Below are 26333 nucleotides of genomic sequence, written 5' to 3'. Positions count from 1 at the left end.
ATGGACAAGGTGTGTGTTTTGTCATTTATTTATTCATTTATAGCAACGTTGGATACTATAAAATGAGTACAGTCCGATCAAACCTAAACTAATAAAACTGCAAACTCAAACTATCAGTTTCAACAGATTTACTCTCTGAATGGTAATGCTTTTAAAATATTGGTGTACAAGAGAAAAACAACTCATGCATGCACATCTGTTCTTTCATGACAGATTCCAATAATGACTATGTGGATGTCTCAAGAATGTAGCAGAAGATGGAAATAAAGCATGATCTGATTTGGAAGGGGGCAGCTTCTCATCTTCCTCAAACAAATACAATTTTATAAATAGCTAAATTATAAATTTTATAAATAGCTAAATTTCACAAATACTTACAAAGTAACTCCTACATTTTTTCTATGATATATGTGCCATTTATGCGACATCTATATGACATTTACACCTCACATTACACCTCACATCCAGATGTCACATGTCTTTATGGGTTGTGTGTAAAGCACGCACAGATTCCGGAAAACGACTGTGAATGAACCAAATTAAACAATTCCGGAACAAATCATGGGACACACTATCCGTGTATTTTCTGGAATGGCTGTGTGAAAGAGGCTGAAGTTGACGTGCCACTGGTCTCTTATATTAACGTTGTTCTGAAGCCTGTGCAATGATGTAGTTTCCTGACATCCATCGGCTGAACAGCCTTTTCTCATCTTGTTTTCATGTTGTTGTTGCTTAGCAATAAAATGGATGCGATGTTCTCTGGGGGTTTGACAAAAGGAGGGTGGGACGGTGGTTGGTGCTCTGGGTGGTGACTGAAGGCGGTGACTGAGTAGATCGGACGTCACATTTTTACGGAAGTCACAGCGGCTCGTGAAAAGGAACAGCTACTTTAAGGAGGCTGTGTGCAGTTTACTGTGGATTGACTGTTTTGAAACTCATATGGTAGTTACATAGCCCCTAGACCTTAGTTATCATGAAAAAAGCCAGGAAATTTTGATTTTGACAATATGGGACCTTTAAAAAATGCTATGGTACATTTTTAACCAAGTGCAAATTTGTGATACACGGACAAATGCGGCAGCCGTAAGCTTGAGGTTTTGTAGTCAGACCTGATGATCTGTCCTGATAGCCATAGTCTTTTAGAAATAAAGAACCAACACAACATCTATAAACTGCAAACGAGGAGCTTTTTTAATTCTTAGGCGCATCTATTTTAAGTTACTCATTCACATATTAGAAGCAGGCATTATATCAGTCTTAGTTGGTGAAAAATAGACTTAACAGCTCTTAATATTTGCCTCATTTTGCAAATCCAGCAGTATAAAGTAAGCGCTTGCCATGAGTGCCACTTCTGCTTTGTCATATCTACTTAGCATTTTTCATGTTAACATGTTAGAGGAAGTCTCTATGTCAGACTGTCTGCCTGCATGCATCTCAGAAAAGCTGTAGTCTCTAATCTATGAAAGCATGAACCAGCTTTATATCTCTTTATTGGTCCTTTGGTCAGGTTTCAGTAAGTACAAATTTCTTTGCATCAATATTTTATTGATTGCAAAATCCGAAGTCAATAAAGTTTTGCAGTATTTTTATAGAGATTCATCTGATGTATTTGACCCAGATTACAATACGACAGGAGCATCATCTAATATACACTTTTCTGCTTGTATTCTTTTTCAAAATATTTCAGTGCAAAGATAGAATATAATTTTTGCTGCCTTGATGCAGATTTCTTTCATTTACCAGTCAATGGTTCAATAATTGACCTTTTAATGGGTAAAAATTTATTTTCAATAGATTCCAGCCCCTTCCTCATCTACAATGAGGACCACAACAAATGTGTGAATGCAGTGAATGCTACTGTGGTACAGGCTGCACCATGCAATGTATCATCTAAGGCTCAGCGTTTCAAATGGATTTCCTCTTCACAAATCATCAGCCTCTCTTTTAATCTCTGCTTGGGGTCAGAAAACATTAGCGACTGGGTCAAAATTATCCTTCTTCCATGCAATGATCTCAGTCCAGTGCAAACCTGGGAGTGTAAGAACGGGACCCTGTTTGGTTTGAAAGGACATTCACTGCACCTGAACTACGGAAATCGTGATGAGCCAAATGTATTGTTGTTTTCGGGAAGAGGTGTTTGGAGTCGCTGGCTGATTTATGGGACTGAAGGAAATTTGTGCTCTTGTGGATATCAAGGTATGACCAAAAGTTAACCTAACAGGACATTAGGACAGACAATAAAGAAACAGATCACCCAAAAATAAAAATTTCCTGAAAATGTACTCACCCTCAGGTTGTCCAAGATGTACATGAGTTTGTTTGTTCATCAGAACAGATTTGGAGAATTTTAACAATACATCACTTGCTCACTTGCTCACGCTCCAAACAGCGTATATAAAGATCGCAATAATCTATGAGTAATCCACACCAATCCAGTCCATCAATTAACATCTTAAGTGTATAGTAATAATACTGATTTCTCTAGTGAAAAACGTCCTGTTGATTATTTGTTTAGAACTGTTTTGTGCTCTTTTTGCTTGTAAACAATGGTTTGAAGTTTAATAATGGATTTGTTTTTTTTACAAATATGCAGCTTTTTCACTTCACAAGATGTAAACTGATGGACTGGAGTGGTTTGGATTACTTGTAGATTATTGTGATGTTTTTATCAACTGTTTGAACTCTTATTCTGACGGCACCCATTCACTGCAGAGGATGCATTAGTGAGAAAGTCATTTTTGGGTGAACTATTTCTTTAAGACCTTATAATAATGGCAAAGAAATACTGTAGTCAACATTTGAAGTGGATCAAAAAAGTTGATCAAAGTTGTCTTAAAGGAGTAGTCCACTTTCAGAACAACAATTTACAGATAATTTACTCACCCCTGTCATCCGAGATATTTATGGGGGTTTTTTCAGTCGTCAAGAAATTATGTTTTTTTAGATAAACATTTCTGGAAATTTCTCCATATAATGGACTTAAATGGTGCCCCGATTTTTGAATCTTCAAAATGCCGTTTAAATGCAGTTTAAATGCAGCTTCAAATGGCTGTAAACATTCCCAGGCGACGAAGAAGGGTCTTGTCTACCGAAACGTTTGGCCACTTTCTTAGAAAAATATATTTTTACATACCTTTTAAGCACTGAAACTCGTCCAGCACTAGGGCTTGTAGTGCTCGTTCGCGACTTTACGTACTGCGTCCACCGTGCTCTGCAACGCAGCGAACGCTTGAAGCAGTCCCATCACCTGACTCACCGATTGTTTGTAACAGTGGAACAGATGTGGTCCAGTCGTGACAGCACTGAGATTCCTGCTCCACTGGAAATGGCTGGCATTTTCCACACTTGCACCACCATCTCATCTCGTTTGAACGCGGTCTGCCCGAGGCTTGTGTCGCCGCCGCTGCCGCAGTATTCTCTCTGACAGAGTTCATCGTCTGTGTATTCCAGCTCAGAAAGGTAGGAAACGGTGAAAAACTCCATCTCATGTGCTCCTCCAGCTTCAAAGTCGTCCGACATCGTTGTACTTTATCTTGTACCTTGTTGCTAAAGAGTATTTGATTGCGTTGCACTTCTCTCTTCTCAAGTTCGCTTTGTAAACACTGGATCTGTAGTTTCGCATACGTCACGCGTGACCTTTCGACGTGAGTATGTAAAGTCGGGAACGCGCACTACAAGCCCTAGTGCTAGACGAGTTTCAGTGCTTAAAAGGTAGGGCTGGGCAATTTGGCTTAGAATCAAAATCTCGATTAATTGAACATTTTAACCCGATTACGATTAATGAACGATTATTTTATTTATTAATAAAATTATATTTAATTATATTTATATAATAATTATTTTTTTGCCCTCATAGTTCACTGACAAGTTTTGTACAGTAAATATGTTCACATATTACAAGCGAGAGATTTTTGGATGAAGGGTGCATTACTTGATTTTAAAATAATTGAAGGAAACACACCATCTATGATCTATGATTATTAATTGAACATCAGTGTTGAACAACTGAAATTAAAGCAAGCATTGCTTAAAACGAAAAGTCACATTTTTCTTAAATTAGTGAAAATAAATAACTTGCACTATTGGAAACAAAATAAATAATTATATATAAAAATATATAATTTTCAAAATAGTTTTTCATATTAAAAGTAGAAAATAAGCAGTATCTCCTCTAAATAAAATTACCCTTGTATATCCTGTAAATACTTTTTACTGTATAAATACTGTTTAAGCTCTCCATCGACATGTCGGCGGAATAACGTAACGGAGCGCTTGTGTTTTTTAAAGGGAAAGTAATTGAAATAATCTTCCTGGAAAAATTTTAACGATTATAGGTTCTGAATGTCGATTTCGATTATTTTTCGATTAATCGTCCAGCCCTATTAAAAGGTATATAAAAATATATTTTTCTAAGAAAATGACCGAACGTTTCGGTAGACAAGACCCTTCTTCGTCGGCTGGGATCGTTTACAGCCATTTGAAGCTGCATTTAAACGGCATTTTGAAGATTCAAAAATCGGGGCACCATTTTAGTCCATTATATGGAGAAATTTCCAGAAATGTTTATCTCGAAAAACATAATTTCTTGACGACTGAAGAAAAAAAGACATTAACATCTTTGATGACAAGGCAGTGAGTAAATTATCTGTAAATCGTTGTTCTGAAAGTGAACAACTCCTTTAAGACAAGAACGGATATTGTTTTGATTTAGGACAACTTTAATGAAAGGTTTTGATCCACTTCAACTGTTGACTACTGTATACAACAGGTAGTAATTCATGTGGGGAATACCAGTTCTAACCACATAGATCCTGTTAACAGTGTTGTGTTTTTGCTTTGTAGACTTTGATCGTAATGAAGGGGTCTCTATATTCTACATCTGCTTTTCCTCCTTCATTGCTGTTGGTCTCTTCATTATGACTGCAGCAGTGATTGTGATTAACATCAGGAGCAGAGCTAAAGGTTTGCCACAAAAAGCCTATCCAATTATCTTTTTTCCACACACAAAAAAAAAATCTTATAGCTAGTCTGTATATGTTTCAGGTAACACAGACCCTACCATGAAATTCACCAGCATATAGGAGAATGCATAAAGAACCTTGTGGCTTTGTGAAGAACATAAAAACAAGAGAAGGCAAAACCATGAACAAATAAATACATAAATATATAAATACATAAATATAAATCCAACCATGAATATAAACAATAATCACTTCAATTGTAGTTGAAATGAATTTACACTTTTATTACAATACATCCTTTAAAAATATAACACCTATTTGTTTTTCTCTCCTCATTATAGTATGCTTGAATAAAAAGCATCTGCTAAATTAATACATGTAAATCAATGTTTTTATTATAATTATCTTCATGATTTGTAATAGATTTGTCATCATTACATGCATGTAAATACCCCAAAAGGTTTTAATGTGGCTATTTCACCTGTAGAGTAACATCTGTTACAGTATGGGAGGAAATAATCTTAAATAACTTGCCAATAGCAATATGTGATATATTTTATTTAATTTTTCTCTATCTGCACACACAGACAGGCTTCATATTCATGAATTTGAGTACAATAGCTTACTTTTGTTACACTCTCAAAAAGGATGTGTTAATTTTGTGTTAAATGTGTTAAAAACTAAAAAGAAAAAAAATAATAAATCCAACAAGGTGTGTCCAACACAATATGTTAAGTATTAGCCAATCACATTGCTGCTTGCGTCACTTCATGAGCCATTACTCTTCTCGTGGTTCAAGTTCTCATCATCAGGGGATATCTTCAATGTGTGGAGATAAGAAAAAGGTTTGTATTTGGCATTGGAAGCTTTTAAAATGTCTTTTTTGATCATTTGTAGATGGTTGAGGGGCATAGGGGAATGGTAGTGTGAGCCACAATGCATGATTTTGGCAGTGGGAGCTTATTTTAACAAGCTTTATGGTTTCTTTTGTTATATTTATTGTGAATGGAATCACTTTTATTTAATCACTGAGAAGTTGTAGTGTTTGACATGAGGAAATTCATGCTGTTCACTTCACCACATCTTTCTCTTTGAAAATGAACAGATTTAGGTGCCACGTATTGTGTAGGCTAAAATGCCCAAAGATGTGAACATTACCACTGAAATTTTTCTTTGCTTTTTAGCTAACATTATTTTGCAATACTCATATAAAAGTATCTTTATTTGACTCTTGCAGCTTTGAATGGAAGACACTCCTGAAGTGCCTGTGGCAGTTATTGACGTGACAGTAGATAAACCAGAGACTTCATCTCACTGACCCTCACCATCGCTTGTATACTGATGAAAATACATAAATAAAATGATTAATGTTTAAGATGCTGTCAAATAATTATTTTTAAAATTCAAAGTACAAACTTAATTATTAACTCTTAAGGAACTTTTCACTTTTCACTTTTTAAAAATCCACTGAAGTGCTTTAAAATATGCAGCGTTATTCTATATGCTAACATAGGGCTGCTCGATTTTGGCAAAAATCATAATCACAATTATTTTAGTTAATATTGTAATCACGATTATTTAACACGTTTATGACTGGGTCCAAAACTTTATATTAGTGATTAATTTAAAGATAGCAATACAGCAGATAAAAATATACAAATAAAAAAAACTGTGCTATTTAAAAAAAAAAAAAAAAAATAATAATAATAATAATAATAATAATAATAATAATAATAATAATAATAACAACATAATAGCATTTTGAAATATTTTTGCATGTATTTGACCGTTTAGGTGCACACCTTAAGCTAAAAGACTTTAAGGAACAATTGTTTGAATTACTATATTTTTATAGTTTAAGCTAATGTAGCAGGTGTAATAAATACTGTATAAAGTATATGTGAGTTTGCTGTGTTTGTATTACATACAAGGTCTAAAATGCAAAAATAACACAAAAATTACATACTTGACAAATTGTGTAACTACAAAACAGTGTTTAGAAATTTTTCAACACGCTTTGTTAGCAGGAGATAAAGGTAACAAAATGTGTTGTCTTTAACTAGACACAGAGGTGTGTTAAGAAACTAGACAGGTTGTGTTGTTTTCAACACATTCTTTTAAGAGTGTACTGAATGAAAGTAAGAAACTTCCTCTTTCCCATGATAAAAATGGTTTGCTGAATTTTAATTTAAAAAATGTTAACGTCATTTCACAACTGAGAAACACATTGATTTATATTTTTTCAGACAAAGGTGTAAAGGTCTTAACATAAAATATCCTATCAGTTGAGAAATGCACATAGATACATATATACACTGTATGTGTGTGAGTGTGAGAGAGAGAGAATTATACAAATGTCACAATGTCTAAAGCTGTGATCTGTGGTTATGTGGTTTAAGTGCTGATAGATCGGAGTTGCATATTTAGATGGCCACAAAGACAAAACGCACGTATACACATCCATAAACTGTAAAATACAGTGAAGAACTATATATAGATATCTTGCATAGATGTATTGCCTTTTAAAATATGATACTATTTGCCTTCACTTGGTATAGTAGGCTTAATATCTCCTAAAACCAGGCTGATTTTGGAAACCCAGCATCGATGTTTAGGAATTTTTGTCATGACAGCTACAGTACTTCTGCTTTTTAAAGAGGAAGCTATTGAGTGTCAAGACTCGATTACTGTCGTTTGTGTTTCTCAGAAAACTGTAGTCTCTAATCTATGACAGCATGAACCGGATTTATATCCTTTTATTGGCCCTTTGTTTAGCTTGCAGTAAGTGGATTTCATGTCTTTGCCTAAAACATTTGGGTCTATAAACACTGTATATATATTGAATATATTCAATATAATGTTTGCTGTGTTTTTGTACAGATTCGTCTGATGGATGGTACTGGGATTACCCAACAACAACAGGTGCATTATCTAATAACCTTAATTTATACACTTTTCTGTATTGGTTCGTTTTAAAAATATGTATAAGCATTTAAAGTGTGATTTAATTTTTGGGGAAAAATTTGAGATCTTCACTGCTCAGAGAGTTTATGAGAGCCTTATTCATGAACATAAAATCAATTGAACAGTTAAAAAAAGGTAAATGTATTGTACATAATAAAATTACATTTTAAAATATATTCAAATAGAAAACTAAAATAGTATTTTCAAAATAGTAAAAATACTTCTAAATGTTACTGTTTTTGCTGTTCTTTGGGTCAAATAAATGCAGGCTTGGGGAGCAGAAGAGATTTCTTTAAAAACATTACAAATATTATTTGTTCAAAAACTTTTGACTGATAGTGTAGATAGACAGACAGATAGACAGATAGATTTGCAGAAGTAAATCATAATACCAGACGCAGAGTAAGTCAGCAAATTTGCACTGTTGCACAATGTTGGCTGTTAAAATAAGATAACTTTTTTTTTTATTAACACAGTAGCTCCAACACCCTACAGAAGGAATGTGTATTACCAGACACAGAGTAAGTCAGCAGATTTGCACTAAAGCATAATGCTTCTAATAAAGTAAGAAAACAGTTTTTATGAATAAACATTATCATTTACCATTGCTATTTAATTTAGTAAATGTAACAACTGTGTAAAGCTTTCTTTATGTTCTTGAAGCTCAAGCCCCCTCTTGGAGGAAACCGTATTACTACGCGACAAGTCAGTAGATTCACATTGTTGTATTGATTAATATTAATGGTTTCTAATCCTAATAATGCTCTTAAATGTTTTTTTTTTATTAATAAACATAACATTTCATTTAACATTACTTTTGAATTTAGTGAATGTTACAACTGTGTAAAGCTCCCTCTTGGAGGAAAATGTATATGACAAGTAGATTTACAATGTTGTATTTATGCATATTAACGCTTTTTTAGTGCTCATAATGCTCTTACGTAATTTTTTATTTAAATGTACATAATACAGTCAAGGCATTAGTTTCCTTGTAATAGTATAATGGTAGTAATACATCAGTATAATAGTATGGGTTTGTTATCATATATTCATCTGTTCATTGTACTGTGTGTCTGTCTTTGTTATTGAAGCTCAAACACCCTACAGGAGGAATGTGTATTACCAGCCATGGAGTAAGTCAGCAGATTTGCATTTATTAATAAACATAACTATCATTTAAAATTACTGTTTTTTTTTTTTGTTTTTTTTTTGTAAATGTTTAATCTGTAAAACATTCTTTATGTTACTGAAGCTCAAGCCCCCTCTTGGAGGAAACCGTATTACTATGCGACAAGTCAGTAGATTTACAATGCTGTATTTATGCATATTGATGCTTTTTTTAATGCTTATAATGCTCTTATGTAATTTTATTTTTTGTAAATGTCTACATAATACAGTCAAGGCATTAGATTTAGCACAATGTAAGTTTCCCCATTTGAGGTTTCCTTGTAATAGTATAATGGCAGCAATACATCAGTATAATAGTATGGGTTTGCTATTTCAAGCTCATATATTCATCTGTTCATTGTACTGTGTGTCTGTCTTTGTTATTGAAGCTCAAACACCCTACAGGAGGAATGTGTATTACCAGCCATGGAGTAAGTCAGCAGATTTGCATTTATTAATAAACATGACTATCATTTAAAATTACTGTTTTTTTTTGTTGTTGTTTTTTTTTTTGTAAATGTTAAATCTGTAAAACATTCTTTATGTTACTGAAGCTCAAGCCCCCTCTTGGAGGAAACCGTATTACTATGCGACAAGTCAGTAGATTTACAATGTTGTATTTATGCATATTGATGCTTTTTTTTAATGCTTATAATGCTCTTTTGTTATTTTATTTTTTTGTAAATGTCTACATAATACAGTCAAGGCATTAGATTTAGCACAATGTAAGTTTTCCCATTTGAGGTTTCCTTGTAATAGTATAATGGCAGCAATACATCAGTAAAATAGAATGGGTTTGCTATTTCAAGCTCATATTCAGCTGTTCATTGTACTGTGTGTCTGTCTTTGTTATTGAAGCTCAAACACCCTACAGGAGGAATGTGTATTACCAGCCATGGAGTAAGTCAGTAGATTTGCATTTATTAATAAACATAACTATCATTTAAAATTATTGTTTTTTTTTTTTGTAAATGTTAAATCTGTAAAACATTCTTTATGTTCTTGAAGCTCAAGCCCCCTCTTGGAGGAATCCGTATTACTATGCAACAAGTCAGTAGATTCACCATGCTGGAATGATTAATATTAATGCTTTCTAATCCTAATAATGCTCTTAGATGTTTTTTTTTATTAATAAACATTACATTTCATTTAACATTACTATTTAATTTAGTAAATGTTACAACTGTGTAAAGCTTTCTTTATGTTCTTGAAGCTCAAGCCCCCTCTTGGAGGAAACCGTATTACTACGCGACAAGTCAGTAGATTCACATTGTTGTATTGATTAATATTAATGCTTTCTAATCCTAATAATGCTCTTAAATGTTTTTTTAAATAAATAAACATTTCATTTAACATTACTTTTTAATTTAGTGAATGTTACAACTGTGTAAAGCTCCCTCTTGGAGGAAACTGTATACGACAAGTAGATTTACAATGTTGTATTTATGCATATTAACGCTTTTTTAGTGCTCATAATGCTCTTACGTTATTTCTTTTGAAATGTCTACATAATACAGTCAAGGCATTAGATTTAGCACAATGTAAGTTTTCCCATTTGAGGTTTCCTTGTAATAGTATAATGGCAGCAATACATCAGTATAATAGTATGGGTTTGCTATTTCAAGCTCATATATTCATCTGTTCATTGTACTGTGTGTCTGTCTTTGTTATTGAAGCTCAAACACCCTACAGGAGGAATGTGTATTACCAGCCATGGAGTAAGTCAGCAGATTTGCATTTATTAATAAACATAACTATCATTTAAAATTATTGTTTTTTTTTTTTGTAAATGTTAAATCTGTAAAACATTTTTTATGTTCTTGAAGCTCAAGCCCCCTCTTGGAGGAATCCGTATTACTATGCAACAAGTCAGTAGATTCACCATGCTAGAATGATTAATATTAATGCTTTCTAATCCTAATAATGCTCTTAGATGTTTTTTTTTTATTAATAAACATTACATTTCATTTAACATTACTATTTAATTTAGTAAATGTTACAACTGTGTAAAGCTTTCTTTATGTTCTTGAAGCTCAAGCCCCCTCTTGGCGGAAACCGTATTACTACGCGACAAGTCAGTAGATTCACAATGTTGTAATGATTAATATTAATGCTTTCTAATCCTAATAATGCTCTTAAATGTTTTTTTTTTTTTAATAAATAAACATTACATTTCATTTAACATTACTTTTTAATTTAGTGAATGTTACAACTGTGTAAAGCTCCCTCTTGGAGGAAACTGTATATGACAAGTAGATTTACAATGTTGTATTTATGCATATTAACGCTTTTTTAGTGCTCATAATGCTCTTACGTTATTTCTTTTGAAATGTCTACATAATACAGTCAAGGCATTAGATTTAGCACAATGTAAGTTTTCCCATTTGAGGTTTCCTTGTAATAGTATAATGGCAGCAATACATCAGTAAAATAGTATGGGTTTGCTATTTCAAGCTCATATATTCATCTGTTCAGTGTACTGTGTGTCTGTCTTTGTTATTGAAGCTCAAACACCCTACAGGAGGAATGTGTATTACCAGCCATGGAGTAAGTCAGCAGATTTGCATTTATTAATAAACATAACTATCATTTAAAATTATTGTGTTTTTTTTTTTTTTAGTAAATGTTAAATCTGTAAAACATTTTTTATGTTCTTGAAGCTCAAGCCCCCTCTTGGAGGAAACCGTATTACTATGCAACAAGTCAGTAGATTCACCATGCTGGATTGATTAATATTAATGCTTTCTAATCCTAATAATGCTCTTAGATGTTTTTTTAATTAATAAACATTACATTTCATTTAACATTACTACTGTATTTAATTTAGTAAATGTTACAACTGTGTAAAGCTTTCTTTATGTTCTTGAAGCTCAAGCCCCCTCTTGGAGGAAACCGTATTACTACGCGACAAGTCAGTAGATTCACATTGTTGTATTGATTAATATTAATGCTTTCTAATCCTAATAATGCTCTTAAATGTTTTTTTTTAATAAATAAACATTTCATTTAACATTACTTTTTAATTTAGTGAATGTTACAACTGTGTAAAGCTCCCTCTTGGAGGAAACTGTATATGACAAGTAGATTTACAATGTTGTATTTATGCATATTAAAGCTTTTTTAGTGCTCATAATGCTCTTACGTTATTTCTTTTGAAATGTCTACATAATACAGTCAAGGCATTAGATTTAGCACAATGTAAGTTTTCCCATTTGAGGTTTCCTTGTAATAGTATAATGGCAGCAATACATCAGTAAAATAGAATGGGTTTGCTATTTCAAGCTCATATATTCATCTGTTCAGTGTACTGTGTGTCTGTCTTTGTTATTGAAGCTCAAACACCCTACAGGAGGAATGTGTATTACCAGCCATGGAGTAAGTCAGCAGATTTGCATTTATTAATAAACATGACTATCGTTTAACATTATGGGTTTTTTTTTTTTTAGTAAATGTTAATCTGCCAAACCTTTTTTTATGTTCTTGAAGCTCAAGCCCCCTCTTGGAGGAATCCGTATTACTATGCAACAAGTCAGTAGATTCACAATGTTGTATTGATATGTATTAATGCTTTTTTATCCTAATAATTTTCTTAAATGTTTTTTTTATTTGAAATTAATAAACATTACTATCATTTAACATTACTATTTACTTTAGTGAATGTTACAACTCTATATAGCTCCCTCTTGGAGGAAACTGTATTATGATATGACAAGTCAGTAGATCCACAATGTTGCATTGATTAATATGAATGCTTTTTTAATGCTAATAATGCTCTTTTTTAAATACAATTCTAATAAAAATCTCTTTACCCCCTATTGCTTACAATATTAGTTACTTTTCTGACCATATACTTTAATCCTACATAAAATACAAATTAAACATACTATGTCTCAAATTATAAGTAATCCAGTTTATATAGGCATTAGATTTATGGGACAGCAATTAATGTGCTGTTAATGTGCTGTCCCATTTGATGTTTCCTTGTAATAATGGCAGTAATACAGTGGTATAATCTTATGGGTTTGCCATTAAATGCTGATATATTCAGATATATTGTGTCTCTGACTTTGTTTTATTGAAGCTCAAACCCCCAACAGGAGGAATGCATATTACCAGTGGCGGAGTAAGTCAGCAGATTTGCATTGTTCCACTGATGCATAATGTCGGCTATTAAAGTAAGATAACTTATTTATTTTTTCATTAATAAACATTATAGGACCATATAGCAAAGGTATGTTTAATTTCCTTCTTATTAGTTACCATTTCGTTTAGGGATTAAGTTTTCCTAAATTACAGTAGTAAGTGTGCAGATTATCATATTCTATATATGAAACAACCACGTGCTCAGCTGCTCAGTGTACTGTGTGTCTGTCTTTGTTTTATTGAAGCTCAAACCCCCTACAGGAGGAATGCGTACCAGACGCAGAGTGAGTCAGATTTGCACCGGTGCACTAATGCATAATGTTGGCTAATAAAGTAATATAACAGATATTTTAGCATTTTTATTTGCAATTAGTTAACATTACTATCATTTAACATTACTATTTAATTTAGTAAATGTTAAAACTTTGATTTGAAGCTCAAGCCCCCTCTTGGAGGAACCCATATTACCATGCGACAAGTCAGTATAGATTTACAATGTTGGATTGATGAATATTACTGCTTTATTAAGGCTAACAATGCTCTTAATGTTTTTTTCTTATTAAATGTTAAACTATCACTTTAACTTCTTAAGCTTCTAAATAAACATGTTTCAAATTATAAGTAATACAGTACATATAGGCATTAGATTTAGCTAAACTAATTTGTTGTTCCTCTTGAGGCTTCTTTGTAATAGTGTAATGAGAGCAATACTGTTGTATATTAGTATGGGTTTATTTCATGCGCATATATTCAGCTGTTCATTGTACTGTGTGTCTGTCTTTGTTTTACTGAAGCTCAAACACCCTACAGGAGGAATGTGTATTACCAGCCATGGAGTAAGTCAGCAGATTTGGCAAATAGATTGCTAATAAAGTAATATAACAGTTTTTAATTAATAAACATTACTAGCATTTATTTTAGTTATTTATTTAGCATTACCATTTAATTTAGATGTGTAAACTGTGTAAAACTCTTTACAGTATTACCATGCAGCAAGTCAGTAGTTTTACAATGTTGTTGATGCATATTAATGCTTATTTAATGCTAATAATGTTTTCTTATGAAATTCTTCATTCAGACGAAATGTCTAATTTTAACCCCTACTTTTTCACAGTATTTTTTAAAAGGGTCATATGATGTTGTTAAATAAGCATTATTTTGTGTATTTGTTGTAATGGAATGCGTTTATGCAGACTGAGGTTCAAAAACACATTATTTTCCACATACTGTACATTATTGTTGCTCCTCTGCCCCACCTTTCTGAAACGCCTCGATTTTTACTTTGTGTCTGTCTTTGTTTTATTGAAGCTCCAACACCCTACAGGAGGAATGTGCATTACCAGCTGAGTAAGTCAGCAGATTTTAACTTTTTTTTACTTTACTTACTTTTAACATTACTAGCATTTAACATTAGTATTTGACTCAGTAAATGTTAAAACTGTAAAACTCTCTTAAGTGTTAAAGCTCAAGCCCCCTCTTGGAGGAAACTGCATTATGCAACAATTCAGTAGATTCACCATGTTGTATTGATGCATATTTGCTTTAAGACTAATAATGCTCTTACAGTTTGTTTGTTTTTCAAAGAAATGCCAAACTATCACTTTGACCCCTATTTTTTTACAATATTAGTTTTAACTAAGCATATTATGTCTCATATTATAAATAATACTGTATAGGCATTAGATTTAGCTCAATGAATTTGTCTGTCTTTGTTTTATTGAAGCTCAAACACCCTACAGGAGGAAAGTGTATTACAAGACGCAGATTAAGTCAGATTTGCACTGCTGCATATGTAGGCTATAATGTTATGATGCATAATGTCTCTTATTCACTTATTTATTTATTTAAACATTATTAGTACTATATTGGTATCCCAAAGGTATATTTCATTTCCTTCTTATTGGTTACCATTTAGTTTAGGGATTTTTTTTAACCTAAATTACAGTAGTAAGTGTGCAGATTTTCATATTCTATATAAACATGCAAATACACAGACACACACACAAAGTTTTTACTCTGTCGTTGTCAGGATTTAGTTGTGTTTCTGTCATGTTTTCCCAGTGCCCCCCCCCCCCCCCCATGTTTCCTATTCAAATGGTTTAGTCCTTGTCTCCCCCTTTTGGTTCATGTTCTTTTGGTTCAGTCATGCCCATATTTGTATTTCCCCCTCATCATCCTGTTATCTCGTTTGTAACCACGCCCTGTTTGTTGTGTATTTAAGTCTGTGTCAGTTCACACCCCAGTGTCCGTCGATAACGTTACGTCGTGTTTTCTGTCTGCCCCTGGATTTTGTTTGTTTATTTAGAATAAATCAGCGTTTTGTTTATATATCTTGTTTCCTGTGTTTTCCCTGGCTCCTCTCCCTGCACGGGGTGACAGTCGCTTTGTTTTAAGCAACAGGGACCACAGTGCTCGAAGATCTCATATCGCATATTCTTATTAACTGTACATCTCCTGAACTGTAACTTTGTTTACCACTTTTGTCAGCGCCAATCCCACCATTCAGTCAGTTTTTTTTAAGCTCAAACCCCCTACTGGAGGAAAGTGTATTACCAGACGCAGAGTAAATCAACAAATTTGCACTCTTGCACTAATGCATAACATTGCATTTAACAATACTGTTAAAATTATGTAAAACTCTTTTTTTTCTTGAAGCTCAAGCCCCCTCTTGGAGGAAACCGTATTACAATGTGACAAGTCAGTAGATTTACAATGTTGTATTGATGAATATTAATGCTTTTCTAAGGCTAATAAGACTAATTATCGTGTTGACCTTTACTTTTTACAATATTAATTTACTTTTCTGACCATATAGTTAAATCCAAAATAACTCTATAATTAAACATACTGTGTCTCAAATTATAAATACAGTATATACAGCCATTAGATTTAGAACAAAGTATTTGTTGTCCCATTTGAGATTTCCTTGTAATAGTGTAATGGCAGTAATACAGTGGTATAATAGTACTGATTTATTTCATGCTCATATATTCAGCTGTTCAGTGTACTGTGTGTCTGTCTTTGTTTTATTGAAGCTCAAAGCCCCTACAGGAGGAATGTGTATTACCAGCCACAGAGTAAGCCAGCAAATTCATACTGTTGTATTGATAATTTTGGCAATTAAATTACCAACTGGATTTTAAATACCACTTTTAAACAAAACCAGATTTTATGCTTCATTTACACTTTTTTTAATTGTTTCAAATATCACAGCACCATTTTGGCACATCCAGGGTATGTCTCATTTCCTAATTATTCATCAACAAATAAATAAATATGCAATTCAAAAAACAGCTTGTAATTAACAATTGTGTTGTTCAGATGTCCCAGTTCCCAGTATTACAGTGTTCAGGCAGACGGAGGACAGAGAGCGTGTGATGATCGTGTGTTCATTTGGAAGAAGGCTCACTGAGAGCTCTTTCCAGCTGTCACTGAAGAGTGAATACAACTATGCCTTGAAAACCCCACAGTGCTTTTCAAATGACGTTTGTGTGTTCGATGTGAAAGTGAGTCCACCGGTTTCCTTTACCTGCGTACACCAGATTAATTCTGTTGTGAACCGTCAGAGTGAGACCTACACCTACAGCCCATCAGGTAAAATATACCAGAACTATCATGTTTGATTTTGACACATAAGTATGTCAATATAATCTAAACACTTTTAAAATACAGATTTTTTTCATGTCCTGTTAAGCATTTAATGAGGTTTCCTTGTAATTGCTTAAGTAGCGGTACTTGTACAGGCTCATTATTTCATGTTCATTAATTTATTAATATTAAATGATATATTAACACTGATCTATATAATGACTGGATTGCTCACTGCGCTCTAAATTGCCGTTAGGCATTGAAGCCACCGGAAGTGTTCGATCCGCCATCTTACTATTCCCTACCAGCAGAGTGCGCCATTGATTTGCATGTAAACCACTGACCTAAAATCACCCGATTTGAAGCGTATCATTCACACAGGATTAGTTTTTAGGATGTGTGTATGTAAATAAATTATCAATTAAATCAGCTGCGCACTTGCAGAAACAGGTGAGTTAACTGATCCAATACGAAATTATATTTCTTTATGTACCTAAATGCAGGAAATAATAAACAAAACCATATATATGGTTTTAGTATCTGAAATTGTTTCGATTATACAATAAGTAATACAAAATTGCTCATTCTGAAATTCAAATCTTTGAAATAAAGCTTCATGTCTTTAAGTCCGTACCATATGTAGCAAAGTCCCTTTAAGGTTAAGTATTCTATAGTCTTTGATATGTAGTCAGCGGTATACTGCCCTCCAAAGGCAAAGCGCAGTAACTACGCATTTGGTCAAAATTGAGATTAAACAAATAACCGTTTACATGCTTAGGACGTTTGCATTGTGAAAATGTACAGTGAGACTTCAAGTATTAAAAACGCTCACTTGTTATGTGGTGTTTTCTCAATAAAATCGTGTAGTTTCCTATTCATTCAATAGAATGTATGCGAATACTAGGGAATACTAATATGGCGGTGCGGTGGCTTCACTTTTATGACGTCATGAGCAATCCAGTTCTCTATTATAGATCAGTGTTTAATTAATTTCACACACATCTTTCAGTATTGTGAATATTTATTTATTTCTATTTTAAATGTATTAACATTATTAGCACCATATACGGGCACATCATGTCTCAAGACATGTCTCATTTACGTGATGTATATTGTATATTTTTTCCATACATGTATGTCACCTGTGTTTGATTTTTTTAGATATTGCTGCAGATCCTCATTGCTCGGATCACCGTGATGAGGGAGTATCTTCATTCTACATTAGCTTTTTCTCTTTCATTGCTGTTGGTCTCTTCATCATGACTGCAGCAGTGATCATGGCCACCATTAAGAGCAAAGCAAAAGGTGTGTTTCACCCAAACAACTAATTTTCATATCTACTGTAATATTCATTAGCACAAACTATATACAAAATTTATGTTACTCAGTGTGCTCAGCAGAATGCATTTGTTTCAACAGGTTCAAAGAATACTGGGGCAGAAAATGACTATATTGATATATAGGAAGACGTCAGAGTTTCTGAAGGAAAAAGAACGAACAACCAATCAATCAATTCAGACTGATTAAATAATTTTTTGCATGCTGAACTCTAATACTCTTTTTAAAATTTTAACATTCTTTTACAAATTAAATCAGTATCAACAAAATTAATCTTTGCAGAAGTTGCATATGAAGTGGCATTTAGATTTATTTAGCATACACATGTTAATGTGAAAACATACTTTAAATGTGAAATTAAAACCGCCAGTAGGTGTCAGCAAGTCGCTGTTAATAAGTGAGTCATTACGATTGAACCGAATCATTTAAACAGTTGATTCATTTAGGAACGAAACACCGTCATGTTGCTTAGAGACGCAAAACAGTACTGTGGCTGTGTTTGGAATCATTTTTGTTGGCAAAATTGGCAAAAACAGCAAATATGCTGTCTAAAAGTATTTTAATATTAACTTCTTGTTTGTTAAACTTATGGAATAAAATCAATATCACATTTGTAGTCATGCTTATTTTTGAAAAGAAAAAACAGCACTCTTTGCGTCATATTGATTAACTATATAAAATTATAAATATTTTCTGCCCCCATATCATGAATGATATGATCATTCTAAATGCATTAATAGACTGAATCATGCAGTGAAAGATCTAAATGCGTACTTACTAGACTTTATCACATAATGTAAAGTTATGCGTACACTCTGTAGGTGTGTTTTGTTTGTTTTTTGCAATATACTCAATGTCAAATTGCACATTGTTAAAACAATTACGATATTATCGCAGACGATATATATCGCACACCCCTATATCAGACTTGTATAAGACAGAGACATTACTTAATTTGGACCAAAAACCTGTACACAGAAGCTCTTAGAATACAGTTCGCATCCAGAGGGATGTACAGTTACTTCCTTTCTACAGTTAAAGATCATGGGCGTTACATTAGACAGCATCTTATAAAAAAACTGCAATCAGATTAAACCAGAATCAAACTACAAACTCAAAATTGCATAAGAACAGTTACAGTGATTTCAATGGAGACAATCATTTCTATAGTTCAGAGTCAATCAGACTTAATTGATATAGCTGTTAACACAGACAAAAAATTATGTATAAGAGAAAAACAAGTTTTTTTATGTTCTTTCATGACAGATTTGGACTACACTGATGTCTATAATAACATGGCAGGTTTCTAAAGAAGGGGAAAAACATACATAAATAGCAAAAATATCAAATAGATAGTCATTCAGAAAAAAATGATGTTGATGTATATGCTGGACCTCTGAATTTCGGTTGCAACATTTTATCATTTTAGTATAGAGTATTAGAGTATCCATTCAGTTTATTTGAAAGTAAGAGTGTTATTATTAAATGTGACCCTGGACCACAAAACCAGTCATAAGGTTAAATTTTACAAAACTGAGATGTATATATCATATGAAAGCTCAGTAAATAAGCTTTCTATTGATGTATGGTTTGTTAGGATAGGACAATATTTGGCTGAGATACATCTATTTGAAAATCTGGAATCTGAGGGTGCAAAACAATCTAAATCCTGAGAAAATCACCTATAAAGTTGTCCAAATTAGGTTCTTAACAATGCATATTACTAATCAAAAATTACATTTCGATACATTTACAGTAGGAATTTTACAAAAAATCTTAATGGAACATGATCTTTACTTAATTTCCTAATGATTTTTGGCATAAAAGAAAAATCAATAAATTTGACCCATGCAATGTGTTTTTGGCTATTGCTACAAATATACCCCAGCGACTTAAGACTGGTTTTGTGGTCCAGGGTCACAAATAATATGACAAAAAACAAATATTTTTTGTTGTTTATTTCTTTTATTTATTTTCCATCCAGTAGGGGGCAGCAGTAGTTTGCTATTATTTGAGTTGCTGTCTGTCTCTCAGATGTAGTTCATGTAGTTTCAGTGGCTGAAAAGAGGAAGGGGAATATGGAAATTCATATGATTAATTTATTCCTTTATACTCTTAAAATAATATGCTTATACTGTAACCTAATAAGGTATGGGTTATAACTCCAATAGCCATAGTAGCCATACTAAGGCCATGCTTATCACATGATTAAATGATCTAGACTCCAGTGATTTACCTGTCAACTCTAAAACAGGCCAGTGTGAGTGTAACCAATCAAACTGTAGAATGCTGTAAAGCACATGTAGATCATATTGTGATCACCATGATATAAATATGTGTGTGTTGTTCTGGTAGTTGAGTTGCTCTGTTGTGTCTAAAATGACTCCTGGATAGCTGTGAATAAACCTTATTATTCCAAAGAGTAACTTGGGAGTGTGTCTTGATGCTGCATTGCTCAGGGAGAATCTTAAGAATCTAATATACACTGGTGGTAATGCAGTCATAGTGCTTTCTTGTATGGGACACAATCCCACAGATGGTTAAAAAGGACATCTAAAAGTTAATACATATTACAATACAGATATGTTTTTTTATTTCAAGATAGAACTTGTGTGCTGTATGTGATACACAGACAAATGTCTCATCATCTAAAAATGTGCCCGCTGTGAGCTTGTGGTTTTGTTATCAGAGCTGATGATCTGCAGCATATATATATACATATACACACTGTGAAGAAAAATAAATCAAGAGCTATATCTACACAAATGTGTCTTTAGAACCACTTTTGCCTTTCACATTCTGCTCTTCATACCTTTTTTTGTTGTTCTTGTTAACACAGAGGAAGTCAGTTATTTAGGTATTTAGACTCAGCCACGCCCCCACGTGTATCTCAGAAAGCTGTAGTCTCTAATCTGACAGCATGAATCAGCTTTATATCCTTTTTTTGGCCCTTTGGTCAACTTTCAGTAAGTAGATTCCATTTCTTTGCCTCAGATTTTGTGCTTATCTATGAGTATGAATTGGAATCAATATAATTTTTACTTTGTACATATTGTTCAGATTAGGGCTGCACGATATATCAAAAATTATCAAAATATCGCAAATGTAAATATCGTGATATATCGCAATAGCATGTGATATCTGAATCATTTTAACTATATGCTACTTTAAAGCACTGCAAAAAGTCAAAGTTTTAGTTTGACGCATATAGCAGAGAATAGACTAGGCACACGACTGACTTGGTTGACATTAAAGAGTTAACGCAAGTGCATTAAGTTGCAGAAAACAACTCCTTGCTGTCTCGTCTTGATGTCTGTGACAGACACGTGAAGTCACACAGAGATGCACATAATGGAACGTGTTGCCTTTTACAGTGTCTAATATCAGTTTCCATAGATTCAGACACCAGCTCCTTCCTCATCTACAACGAGGACAACAACAAATGCATGCATGTGGTGAGTGCTACTGTGGTACAGGGTGCACCATGTGATGTATCATCTAAGGCTCAGCATTTCAAATGGCTTTCCTCTTCACAAATCATCAGCCTCTCTTTTAATCTCTGTTTGGGATCAGAGATGATCAAAGACTGGGTCAAAATTATCCTTCTGCCTTGCGATCTCAGTCCATTGCAAATCTGGGAATGTAAACATAAAAACTTGTTTGGTTTGAAGGGACATCCACTGCATCTGAACTATGGACATAATGGAAATGACATTATGTTGTATACGGGAACAGGTGCCTGGAGTCACTGGCAGATTTATGGGACCAAAGAAAATTTGTGTTCTCGTGGATATCAAGGTATGACCAAAAGTTCACCTAAATTTAGACAGTGATTTCGATCTCATTATAATAGCTGCCAAAAGCTTAAATTCATGCCTAAATAGTGTTGGGCGATATGCTCCATAGTCATACTGTCCTATTGTCAGCCTGTGAGATTGCTGATACATGAAATTATCATGCTAATTTGTTTCATTATTTACTTAGTTTCATAGCCGGAAAGTGAATCAACTCCAGAGTATGGTTAAATGCAGCTTAATGTTAGTGTAATCTATTAACTAACCATTTTTTTAGTCAATTAGCGTATAGATGTCATGTCATAAAATATTTTTAATATGACTGAACTTGTATTTAACATGATAATTAATTAGAAGCACTGTAAGTTGCTAATTATATTGCTTATGCTTCCTTAGTTATTCAAACAGCTACATGAACACCGATAGCCTCGTGGTTAGTGCACCGACATGTAGCACAACTGCTTGCGTCGACCCAAGTTCAGTTCCCTTTTCAAGGTCTTTTGCCAAAAGCTAATATAACTTTAAAAACAGCAGCTGTCGGTACCAATATCCCACCACATGGACCTTTCTTTGGACTGATGGAAGCGGCACTTAAAGGAACACTCCACTTTTTTTGGAAATAGGCTCATTCTCCAACTCCCCCCGAGTTAATATGTTGATTTCAAAAAAGACCAACGAGTTTCGGTATTTCCCTTATTTAAAACTTGACTTTTCTGCAGTTATATCGTGTACTAATAACTACAGAAGAGTCAAGTTTTAAATAGGACAAATACCGAAACTCGTAGGTAAATTTTGAACGCAATGCTATTGGTCTAATAGGATTCAATGATCTATGTTAAGCCATGCTAAAAGTGATATCGCCAGAACAGGATTACGACTGAATGGATTTCAAAATGGTAAAAATCAACTTATTAACTCAGGGGGGAATTGGAGAATGAGCCTGTAGTCCAAAGGAACCATTCGTTGTAGTTCTTGAAAAGGAATTTTTTAAACTAAATATCTCCCTTCAGAGTGAACTTTGAGGTTTGTAAATTTGTAGATGTTTTTTATGCCCAAACATACGCACCACACACTGACTAAAATTCAAAAAGTGAAAAACCATAATAGGACCCTTTAAACAATCATTAAAACAAACTATGGTATACTATAGGTTCATTGTTTCACAGTCAAAAAAAGGTATCTCTCTTTAAATATTTATATTTCTTACCATTTCATCTTGACTGTCTTGACTGTCTGTAATAATACTGAAGGCTGTAATAATCATGTTATATTTCAGACGTCCCAGTGCCCAATATTACAGTGTTCAGGCAGATGGAGGACAGAGAGATCATGATCGTCATGTGTTCATTTGGAAGGAGGCACATTGAGAGCTCTTTCCACCTGTTCCTGGAGGGTGAACACAACAATACACTGAACAACCCATTGTGCTATTCAAATGAAAAGTGCGTGTTTGAAGTGAAAGTTAGTCTGCCGGTTTCCTTCACCTGTGAGCACAAGATTCATTCTGTTGAGAGCCATCAGAGTGAGACCTACACCTACAGCCCATCTGGTAAAACATTATAATCCGTATTCTCTGTTTTGCAGGCATGTTGGATTTTGACACCTCAGGGTTAATGTAATCTGAACACTAATATATAAAGTTTTGTTTAATAATAATGTTTCCCTGTAATAGTTTAATGGCAGTAATACAGTGGTATACTTGTATTTTTATAGTAGCATTATTTATTAATAAATGTAATGTTCATGTTTCATTAATTGTTAAAAAAAAGTTTTTTTTGTTCTTTTTGATAATTTTGGTTACTGACTTTTATTTATTTGTATTTTTATGACCCCTAAACCACTATAAGGAAACATTACAAAAAATTAAATGACTTAACTCAGTGTTGACAAATAATAAAGTTTACAGTGCAAAGCTTTGATGTGCTAATATTGTGCTAATAAAATTAATTCATGTCATACAGCTTTTCAAAATTCTAAAACTATACATCTCTCTAAAAATACATCTCTCCTGTCTTCTGCTGTTTAATGAGGTTTCCTTGTTTTTAATGCCAGTAACACAGTGACAGGCTTATTATGTAATGTTCATCAATGTATTAATATTATTAATGTATTAATTAATTTAATGTTCATGTGTTTCTCTTTTTTTATTGAAGCTCAATCCACGAACATGAACACATCATATTACCAGACCCAGAGTAAGTCAGCAGATTTACATATTAAGCATTTTATAGATGCTTTTTGATTATTTAAATTTATTTGCAAAAACAGACTTTCAAAAATCATGTTTTTTCATTGTGCATTCCAATTAATCTCAATCAAACTTCAGGTGGGTTACTGAATAAACAAAATGAAACATATTTTGAACATTAAAAAAAAACAGTTCTCTGTTTGTGAATAAATAATATTTAATAATAAATAAAAAAAAATATTTCTATTTGTACCTTATTAGTACCATATGGGAACATCAAAGGTATGTATAATTTTTTTTCATATCAGTTAAGATTTTCTAAAGTTTCCTTATTTAATTGTTAAGTAGTCATAAATACATGTTTTCTTCTAATTTACTTATTGTAATTACCTATACAATACAGTCCAACTGGCAAATCATCCCAAATGTCTCAAAACTGAGTGTTTGCTTTCAGATTTTGCTGAAGATCATGAAGAGGAAAGAATACCTTTATTCTACATTTGCTTTTCCTCCTTCATTGCTGTTGGTCTCCTCATCATGACTGCATCAGTGATTGTGACCATCATCAGGAGCAAAACTAAAGGTGTGTATTAAGGGATGGGCGATATTTTATTGTTTGCAATATACCAATATACTGAATTCTCCCCATGATAAGAATTAGTCTACCCTTAAAGGTGCCATAGAATGGAAAACTGTGTTTACCTTGGCATAGTTGAATAATAACAGTTCAGTACATGAACCAGGGTGTCTGCAGGGTTTAGTCAGTCAAATTTAAGACTTTTTAAGACCTTTTTATGACCATTTTGATTTAAATTTATGACCTACACGAACTATGAAAAATAACTTTTAAACTGGAGAGCTCCAGAGTCTTCTTACACAGGGTGCAATATGCTTGATATTTGTTGTTTGCGACAGGCTTAAGCCAGCTCTTAAACGCATCATCATCAAGCCATACCACGTTAAACGTACACTTTCCCATCGTGTAAAGTTAAATCAATTAATAAGAACCATACGCTACATAAATGAGACAATACCTTCCGACAAACCGAGAATACACCAGTGAATACCGTCAGTGAGTGAAGCTCTTCGCGCGAGTTTCTGTGAAATATCCGCCGATAAGTCTATTTCCTGCACTGCCGCATTATGGACCTTGTAGTTCTGGAACACGATGTTACCACACAGATTTCCTCAGATAGAACTACAGGCGAAACGAATGAATCCCGCTCCCAGCGTATTTTCTTGGTAGCACCATGAATGAACGAACATATACATTTAAGACGTGGCTAAATGTAATTTATGACCTTGTATGGAAAATCCGAACGTTTTTATGACCTTTTATGGCCTAAAATTCTTATTATGAAATTTATGACTTTTTATGACTTTTTATGACTCCGCGGAAACCCTGATGAACATGACATACCATAAGTCTCAAACACCACCATTTCCTCCTCCTAATATAAATCTGGTGTTTGCAAAACACCACTGAAAAATAGGTCAATTCCAACATAACACAGACTATTACGCAATAGCCCCGGGATCGTTAATAGTTACGCCCCCCAACATTTGCATCGCCCAATCACCAGTAACGTCAGTACATCAGTAAAATAACGCGAGCTACTGAAGGGACATGGTTAGCTTAATGCTAGCGCTAGCCTGTTACATTGCAGTACAGATGAACATACAGTTACATTGCAGTTAGATTTCACTTACCACATAAACGGAGAGAGTTGACTACGCTGATGATGACGAATGCTTAACAGATCCTAAGCATCACCAAAGCATCAAAACTTGTGCGGTAAGTCCTTGTGTCGCTGCAGCATAACGTTACACAGAGCACATGCAATTACTATAGTGAGAGTAAACTGTCGGGGATTCAAAACAGCAGATTCAACAAACCGCATATTAAAAGCGGCTAGAGCTCCTAATTAAATAAATATTTTGTCCATGTGCAAGCTATTGAGATGCGCAGCTCTGTGAAACAGCCAATCAGAGCAGACCTCACATTAATATTCACGAGCCTTCCAAATAAGCCAATAACAGACCATTTAATTCTAGGGACAAATTCTAGGGTTGTAAATTGACCTGTAAAACCATTCCTGGAATTTTTTTGCCCTTTCCTATGCCAGCCATATACCTTCTATGTAGATATCAGAGAACAATTTAAAATATTGTTTCAATGCATTCTATGGA

General features: G+C 33.5%; 1 protein-coding gene and 1 long non-coding RNA gene across 3 annotated transcripts; both read left to right on the top strand.

The window, feature by feature from the left end:
• The first annotated feature begins 10305 nt into the window (after nt 1-10305).
• Nucleotides 10306-12045, top strand: LOC141286544 (uncharacterized). The gene is made up of 6 exons (XR_012339285.1): nt 10306-10347; nt 10769-10810; nt 10919-10960; nt 11125-11166; nt 11598-11639; nt 11753-12045. It is a non-coding gene; the product is annotated as an uncharacterized lncRNA (long non-coding RNA).
• A 325-nt stretch (nt 12046-12370) lies between these two features.
• LOC141287367 (uncharacterized) lies at nt 12371-20587 on the top strand. 2 transcript variants are annotated; one of them, XM_073819500.1, is made up of 12 exons: nt 12371-12467; nt 12579-12620; nt 13174-13519; nt 13672-13713; nt 14030-14071; nt 14544-14582; nt 15891-15932; nt 16271-16312; nt 16449-16469; nt 16557-16829; nt 17985-18128; nt 18243-20587. In XM_073819500.1, exons 3-12 carry the CDS (start codon nt 13420-13422, stop codon nt 18284-18286), a joined length of 789 nt encoding a protein of 262 aa, XP_073675601.1. In that variant the 5' UTR covers nt 12371-12467; nt 12579-12620; nt 13174-13419; the 3' UTR covers nt 18287-20587. The 2 variants fall into 2 exon arrangements, with proteins under 2 accessions (XP_073675601.1, XP_073675602.1); XM_073819501.1 differs by lacking the exon at nt 13672-13713.
• The last annotated feature ends 5746 nt before the right edge of the window (nt 20588-26333 follow it).

This window comes from Garra rufa, chromosome 15, assembly GCF_049309525.1.
Source record: "Garra rufa chromosome 15, GarRuf1.0, whole genome shotgun sequence".
Taxonomy (NCBI): domain Eukaryota; kingdom Metazoa; phylum Chordata; class Actinopteri; order Cypriniformes; family Cyprinidae; genus Garra; species Garra rufa.
The sequence above is the reverse complement of the archived record's forward strand: the minus strand, read 5'-3'. Positions and strand labels throughout refer to the sequence as shown.